The 8688-nt window shown below is 39.5% G+C and overlaps 1 protein-coding gene across 5 annotated transcripts in view; it reads left to right on the plus strand.

Moving 5' to 3' along the window:
- Positions 1–4881, plus strand: part of LOC136852028 (zinc finger protein OZF-like) — a 56059-nt gene extending 51178 nt beyond the window's left edge. For all 5 annotated transcript variants that reach the window (XM_067126506.1, XM_067126507.1, XM_067126505.1 and 2 more), the window contains one exon: positions 2933–4881. In XM_067126506.1, coding sequence (XP_066982607.1) covers positions 2933–3045 — 113 coding nt within the window. In that variant the 3' untranslated portion in view covers positions 3046–4881. The remainder of the gene's footprint in view (positions 1–2932) is intronic.
- The last annotated feature ends 3807 nt before the right edge of the window (positions 4882–8688 follow it).

The following is an 8688-nucleotide window of genomic DNA, read 5'->3' on the forward strand; positions in this document are numbered from 1 at the left end:
GCTGTATTTATGTACTTTTACTGTTCCTTATATTGTAACTGTATGTACTTTTACTGTTTAGTTGCAGTGTCAGACGATGACATAACCTCGTAACATCCGCTGTAACCCGGAGCCAATTTTGTATGAATAGTATATTTGAAAAGCGACGTAAACTCGGAACGACATAACCTGAGTCTGATGTAACCTGGGGACTGCCTGTATTCCTTTTCCTTTTTTGGTTGCTGACAGTGTGTTTGCATTGATTTCCCAAACCCATCAGTCAAAGAAGCCTTCTTGCAAGGAATCAAGTTTATGTATTCCTTGCCTATGAATACTGTTTTCGTGGGACACGTAACAAAGTCTGGTAGTTACGCAACAGCTGTTTCATTCTCTGATATACTTGCTAATAAATTGACCTTTCAGGTGTGGTAGATTTAATCGCTTGGAGGTTCCTTGACAATAGGGTTGCCATAGTTAAGGTAATCCTGCTGTCACAGCCATCCTTTGTGTTCATTGGAATAGGCTAGGAATCCTCATTCCTTTGATTTCTGCCACTTGGTCTTTGTAATTTTCGACTGCTGCAGACGAGGTGAGTTTCAGCAGTGGTGGAAGGAGGTTGAGATATTCTCCTTTCCTTCATCGCCTTCATCTGCGTTGTGCTTTTGAACCTCACCTCTGCGAGTTGAGAAGGCTTATTAAGCTTCTTTTTGTGTGCCTTTGCCTTTGGGGTGGGTGGGGAGACTCGATCACCATTTGCAATTGATTTCCTTGGCAGGGGTGGCACTCAGTGCCTTTCCCTTAGACTGGAGGTTCTCTTCGTCTCGTCACTGTAAGCTTTGGAGCTTGCTTCGAGTCGAATTCTCTTCTCTCTGAGAGAAGTAGTGCGTTGATCCCTCTTGCTGCTCATTTGCTCCTCATTTTTCCTGTTGACTGACCGGGTTGATGGCTGGCACCAAGTTTGGATTGTTCTTCCTGGTTCTCAGCGCAGTCCTTTGGGATTGCACTGAGAGGGTTTTTGGATGACTCATTCTCACGGACCCTTGGCTTTTATTACCAGGCCTACAGGTTAGGTTAGGTTTGCTGATGATCCATGAGTGTTTTCCCTCTCTTTCCTTGGTCGGGCAACCAGGGTGAAAGGGAAACACTTATGTTCCTCCCCAACAGTCTTTCGAGATCGCATGGGGAAGGGTTTGCGCAGCCTGTTCGCACTGTTCAGCCATTCCTGAATTCTTGGTTTTAATTGAGTTTTGGGGAGCCATGAGCTACTGTTCCTGGTTTTCCCATGGCTAGATGGCCATAGTGATCGGGTCAGACTTCAACCTGTCTGTCCCTGGCTCTTTGTGCCTGTTAGAAAAGGGTTAACATGACCTGGGCGTGCAGCTCAGTACACTGTTGACGGCTCCGATCTTTGGACTGGGTTGTTCAGTAGTGAAGGGATTTGTGCAAGTTCCCCACCTCTTGTGGCAAGGGCTTAGAAGGACAGATAATTATGGTAAGCAAGCTCATTGATCTTATTTATCTGTTTTATTGTCTCCAACACCTCAGTTTGGTTCTTGCTGCCTGATTAAGTAATGGAGTACAAACCCTTTACTGAATGGTCCTGAAGTCTAGCATCTGCTACATCCCATAGTGCAGTATGCTAGAAATGCGGGGTTCCTTCCTCTGCTCCTGACGAACCAGGAAGGTGTAACCAACCCCAGGTTGGACAAACCTACCAGTTGGTTGAGAGATCTGCCCAGACTCCTCCCACCAGTGGGTAAGTCTCCTATGTAAAGAATGAAGGTTTTTATATATGAAGGAATGAATAACAAATTTTAAAAGTCATTTGTATTTTTCCTAACATACAAACCTGATGGTTTTACATTTATGGCCCACCTCAGCCACCCCTCACTCTGGTACCTGGGCCAGAAGACAAAGTGTTGGAGTGCAGACCGACAGGTGGGTGGGTGGGTGGGTGGGGCTTCCCCCACCTGTTATTAGTCGAATACCTGTTCAAATAAGTTTGAATGACCATTCCAGCTTGGGTCACAAGCTAAAATCCCTATGTAAAGAACTTCAGGTTTGTATGTTAGGAGAAATACAAGTTACTTTTAAAATTTGCTATTCTTAAAGTAAAATATCCACGATGAAATATATGGAAGCTCAGGTTTCTGACCCAGAGTTTCTGATAACGCTTCCCAAGAGAACTGTGATCAGTAACTTATTAACGAGTGTACCACATGAAAACGTGATAACTTATTAACGAGTGTACCGCATGAAAACGTGATGACTTATTAACGAGCGTACCACATGAAAACGTGATACACTTAGGAGTGAAAACGAGTGTACCACATGAAAACGTGATGACTTATTAACGAGCATACCACATGAAAACGTGATACACTTAGGAGTGAAAAGGTTAAAGTTTCCAAGGTCACTGAAGATTTGTAATGAGGTAGGTAATCTCTTTATTAACTACAATTGACAGGACTATTACTGAGCCTTTTGTCAAAAGAATACCACAAGAAGTCACTGTTCAAAGGATATTGAAGAAATCTTGATACAGGAACCAAGAAAAGTGATAATGGTGAAGATGTACCTGGAGGGATATACGCAAGGATTTGGAATGAAAAACCACCAGTAAACAAACAATGATTAACTGGACAACATTATTTCAGCGAGCACTTGAGGCATACAGCGTCACTTAACATCCATGATACGGGTTTCATGACAGCAAGATTATGCCCATCAGAGAGGAGAGGAGTTTTGTGAGACACAACAGAATGAGCGAAGCAGTTCCAATTGACTGTTGGTTTACAGACATTTGTGTGTGGACAGTGGGTCATCTGGAAGACTTGGGAATCAGAGTGTCTGTGGGCTCAATATGATTGATGGGTTTGCTATGAACAATAAATTAAAACCTCCTGAATTACATAAAATTTTTCTAATAATCTTTTACCTTCTCGTATTCCAGACTTTCCGTGCTGGAAGAGGAAGTCATTGGTTTACGTTGTCAAGGTTTTGGAAATGAATGAGCGTCCAGCGATGAATGTAAGCGCAAGTTCCTGTGAGGTGTTGAATATATAAGTTCCTAAAATAGCAGATAAAAAATTCTAGGTATCAGATTTGTGTATTGGTGAAAGGAGAAAAGGGAAAAAATAAAATAAGAAACAAGTAAGAGTGATAGAAGCAGTGTATAACAATAGAAGAAAGTGAAAAAGTAGGTGATCCCCTGCATTAAAAACAAAGTTGAAGGACCAAAGGTTAAAATGAGCATCTTGGAATATCAGCTGAAGAGAGAGACAGAGGACGCAGTGTCCCCATCTCTGGTCAAGAGTGAAAATAGAGGTTTAGTGGGCAGTGATGTCTCTTTGGATCCTATGATGGAAATGAAGACGGAAATGAAGACGGAAGTGGAGGTGTGTTATGAGTCTGATGTTGACATGAAGTATCACTGTGAGGATGATGAAGGTAATTCGCTGCCTGTCAGAAAGGAAGTCGACAAGGGGAAGACCTTATTGACCCACATGGAGATCCACAGGGGGGAGAGGGCTTTCACTTGCAATGACTGTGGGAAGTCATTCTCCCGGAAATTTCTTCTCAAGACCCACATGGCGATCCATACTGGGGAGAGGCCCTTCACGTGTAAGGACTGTGGGAAATCGTTCTACAAGAAGTCAAATCTCAAGGCCCACATGACAGTCCACACAGGGGAGAGGCCCTTTGTGTGCAACAACTGTGGGAAATCGTTCTCCCTGAAATCAACTCTCAAGACCCACATGGCGATCCATACAAGGGAGAGGGGCTTCGCCTGCAAGGAGTGTGGGAAGTCGTTCTCCGGGAAATCGTATCTCAAGATCCACATGGCGATCCACACAGGGGAGAGGGCCTTCACCTGCAACGACTGTGGGCAGTCGTTCTCCCTGAAATCACATATCAAGACCCACATGGCGATCCACACGGGAGAGAGGCCCTACAAGTGCAATGACTGTGGGAAGTCGTTCTCCCTGAAATCACATCTGAAGACCCACATGGTGACCCACACGGGGGAGGGTGCCTTCGCGTGCAAGGACTGTGGGAAGTCGTTCTCCCTGAAATCACATCTGAAGACCCACATGGTGATCCACTCGGGGAGAGGGCCTTCATGTGCAAGGACTGTGGAAAGTCGTTCTACAAGAAATCAAATCTCAAGGCCCACATGGCAGTCCACACGGGGGAGAGGCCCTTCGTCTGCAAGGACTGTGGGAAGTCGTTCTCCCAGAAATCGAGTCTCAAGAAACACATGAGGATACATCCTGTGGAGAAGCCATTTGCTTGCTAAGAGTGTGGGGAAAATTTTTGCCTGGAGGAACAGCCTGGAACAACATTTCCAGATCCAGGAAGGAGAGACTCGCTTGGCACGAGGATGCTTTAAAGTCACCGATTGATTGCGAGCTGTCTCCCAATGATTCATTGACCTGTGTCACTGATTCTGACTGCATGATTCATTTTTCTTGTTTTGTGAATCACATTGGACCTCCATAGACTAATTAGTTATGAAGTTACAGTAAACCCCCGTATTCGCGGTCTCATTATTTGCAGACTCACCTATTCGCGGATTTCTCTGTGGAACATATGTACACATTATTTGTGGAAAATTCGCCCATTCGCAGTATTTTTCACTGAGAAATATTCACTAATTACTGTATTTTCATGACTAAATGCACTTTTTGTGATAAAACTATTAAAATACTCAGGTATAAGCATTTTTAGAGTTCTTTTATTTAAACTATCAAAATAGGAAGTTTTAAGTGTTTTTAGAGGACTTTTAAGTATTCGCGGATTTTAGCTATTTGCGGGGGGCTGCGGTACACATCTGTTAATACAGGGCCTGTACTATATTGAATTTACAATATGCAGTTCAATAAATTGTTTTCCTAACAATGCTTGCGTTTAAGTAGCCCTTCCAATATGAAGATTGACCCAGAGGCTCTCTGTAGGCAGCCTTAAAATCTGGTTCATATCCATCCACAACTTCTCTCTCGGGATGAGGTACGATAAAGGATTTGCTAAGGGAGACGTGAGGCAGAATTTGATGGTGAAGGGAATGATAGTAGCTGCCAGGGACTTTGTCTTATCCAAGGGATGCTTTTTGTTCTATTGCCAAGCCAACGAAAGAAAACGGGAACTAGAACAGGTAGAACGACTGTCGTTAGACCGATTCAGACATCCAGCAACACTGACACCAAGGAATATGTCAATGCATTAATGTAGATGAATATAAATATATGTTCTTTTGCAAGTGATAGATTGAAGACCTTGGGAGAATAACATCAGAATTTGGTCTAAATGGAAACATTAATTTTCAAGGACTGGAAGTACATGCAATATAGATGATGACTCAGGGCGTGTGCAAGGCATTGTGGGAATAAACAAGTAAAAAATGCGCTGAAGTTTCTTTGGCATAGTTGAGTTTTCTGTACAGCTTATAATGCTGTACGAAACTCTCAGCCGCGGCCCTTAATCTTTCAGCCATGGCCCATGCAACTCAGCTGTGGCCCATGAAACCTACAGCCATGGCCCAGTAGTGGCTTGTGTTGTTGGCACTTATAGCGTTGCCAGACACATCATCATGGCTAACCTTAACCTTAAATAAAATAAAAATTACTGAGGAGGCTAGAGGGCTGCAATTTGGTATGTTTGATGTGTGGAGGTGGATGATCAACACACCAATTTGCAGCCCTCTAGCCTCCTCAGTAGTTTTTAAGGTCTAAGGGCAAACAGAAAAAAATGCGGACGGACAGACAAAGCCGTCACAATAGTTTCCTTTTACAGAAGACTAAAATTGTGAAAATGAGTGACTCAAAAGACGGAGTTGCTTAGAAAATAATGAATTAAAATTGTAAAAAATAATCAAAAAGCAAAATCAATGAGAGAGTACGTGAAGGACCTGGACTTCAGTTTTTCTAGCAAAACTCGATAATCAGTTATAGAAGAGGAAATAGAAGAACTAATGATAAAACATATAAAGAAATCAAATCAAATAAAAGCAGAGAAAGGAGGAATAATTGGAAAGTGTGACAAAAATAAACATGAATAAGAGAAGACTCCATATGGGGGTAGTGCAGTCAGTGCACCTCATGCAGTGCACTGTAGGCATTCTTAAGGTTCTTTGCAGCTCGCCTTCCTTAGGCCCCTAGCTGCTATAACCCTTTTCGTTCCTTTGACTGTACCTCCTTTCATATTCTCCCTCTTCCATCTTACTTTCTTCCTTTTCTTACCAATTATTTCATAGTGCTTCAACTGCTTTGAGGTTTTCCTCCTGTTGCACCTTTCAAACCTTTTTGCTCTCAGTTTCTATTTCAGCGTTGAATGACCTCATAGGCACCAGCACTTGACCTTTGGCCTCAGTTTTATATTCTAATCTAATAAGTAAGAGAAGAAACTTGCTGTAACTGTGCCAGACAGCAAGATCTCCTTAGAACTCTTTAGATCCAAATGGCAGAAGAAGAAGAAGGAGAAGAGTAATGAGGAAAGGAACTAAACATTCAGAAAAGAGATAACTGGAAATCTAAAGCATTTACTAACCTATAAAAAATACAGAAACATTTGTACTGGATTGAAAAATTATTGGCTAAATCTCACATATAATAGATATTGATAGATGTTAAATATAAAATAGGAAATTATCTATTAAAGAATATGATATAATAGAGAAAATGGTGTGAATTAAGCGCAGCCAAAGGTAGAAACAGATTTTCAAAGAGTTTTGCAGCCATATCAGGAAGGTAAGGATGAAGAAATGGCTAAAATAGACAGTGATGGATGGTAAATAGAAAATATGAAAGTATCTATTGAAAATATAACATGATAAAGAAAAAAAGGCTTAAATAAACCATTGAAAGGAGAAACAGAGCTGCAACAAAGAGTGGTCCCTCAATTTCTACTAAAAATCATAAACACTCCAGCGCCGCTTCTTCATTTGCCAAGTATAAATAACTCGAGACCCTTTTATTGTTTCATAATTTTTTATTTGATTTTGTTTCATTTTCGTTATTTTTATAAAAGGAAATACAAAATTGAAGGTCGATTTTTTTTCATATTTTCCTTTTATTATTATTTTCTTTTTCTTCTTCTTCTTGCCCCAAAGTGGGGGTGTGAGGGAGACTGCGTAGCGGCCGTCTTATGGCATCGATTTGATATTGAATCATTTAGATGACTTACAACCTTATTAATGTTCATATATATATATATATATATATATATATATATATATATATATATATATATATATATATATATATATATATATATACATACATACAGTAGAACCCTGGTCCTCGACTGTACTAGAACATGAAATAATCGGATTTCAACACGAAATGTTGAGTAAATTTTCGCGTCGGAGTTCAAACAACAAACCGGAATCCGACCCGATGAATCATATGATGTTTGTAGAAAAAAGAGTTTCGGCGGCTGCCGCTAGTTGGCGTTGTTGGTGGCGTTCTTCCCATGCTTATTTAAAAGCATTTAAAGCCCACACATGCTGCTGCTGCTGCTGTTGAAAAACAAGCCATATTATCACATTAAATTAATAATACAGTATTTATAAACCGAATTACTGTATGTCTGTTATCATAACATTAAGAAAAATTTCCGAAATTACGTCGGAACTCGGCAGCCTTTGTTTATATCTGCCACAAGCTGCCCAGTTCCAACGTAATTTCGGAAATTTTTCTTAATTTTATGATAACAGACATACAGTAATTCGGTTTATAAATACTGTATTATTAATTTCATGTGATAATATGGCTTGTTTTTCAATGTTATCATTATTAACAACAGTTTTCATGTGTACCTGTTACAGTACATTCTGGTAGTGCCTATAGGCTACTTAGCCTAGCCTATGGCTCTCTGTATATCATCGGTAATACGGCCGCATTGGTCATAGGCCAACTTTTTTGATACAGTATGCATTTAAAAATGTAAAAAGTGCTTCTGATACGGTAAATTATTCAACTCTGAACCTATTTAATTGTAATTTGTGTAAAGTTTTGTATAAAAAGGCAAGGTTGGGGTAATGACTGGTGGTCAGGAATGGATTAATCCATTTTCAGTTATTTCTTATGGGAGAAATTAACTCAGAATTCGACAAAATCGAATCTCGACACTGCTTCTGGAACAATTAGCATCGAGAACCAAGGTTCTACTGTATATATATATATATATATATATATATATATATATATATATATATATATATATATATATATATATATACATATATATATATATATATATATATATATATATATATATATATATATATATATATATATATATATATATATATATATATATATATATATAGAAAATATATAAAATCCACGAAGGAAACCTAAACACTGGAGTGTTACAGGCCTTTCGACACTAGGTCCTTTACTTAGCAGACTGAAGAATTATAAAAGTATATTTACAAAGAAAGCTCATATAAATTACAGATGGGGATTATAAAGGAACCATATGTACCATGTACCACCTGGAATCCAACACAATTGAAGAATTAGTAGAACTGCCAAAACAGGATTAAATATTTTAGAGGTTTTTACAAAGGATTAGGATCAACTGTTCAGAAGCAGGGACAGGACAATTAAAAGATTATACAGGGTCGTGACTGACCACCTAAAAAATTTTTTTTTAGTACAACAAAATAATTCTCTTTTTTTTGTAAACAATAATAACTTTTTACAA

The sequence above is a fragment of the Macrobrachium rosenbergii genome, chromosome 24 (genome assembly GCF_040412425.1).
Source record: "Macrobrachium rosenbergii isolate ZJJX-2024 chromosome 24, ASM4041242v1, whole genome shotgun sequence".
Taxonomy (NCBI): Eukaryota; Metazoa; Arthropoda; class Malacostraca; order Decapoda; family Palaemonidae; genus Macrobrachium; species Macrobrachium rosenbergii.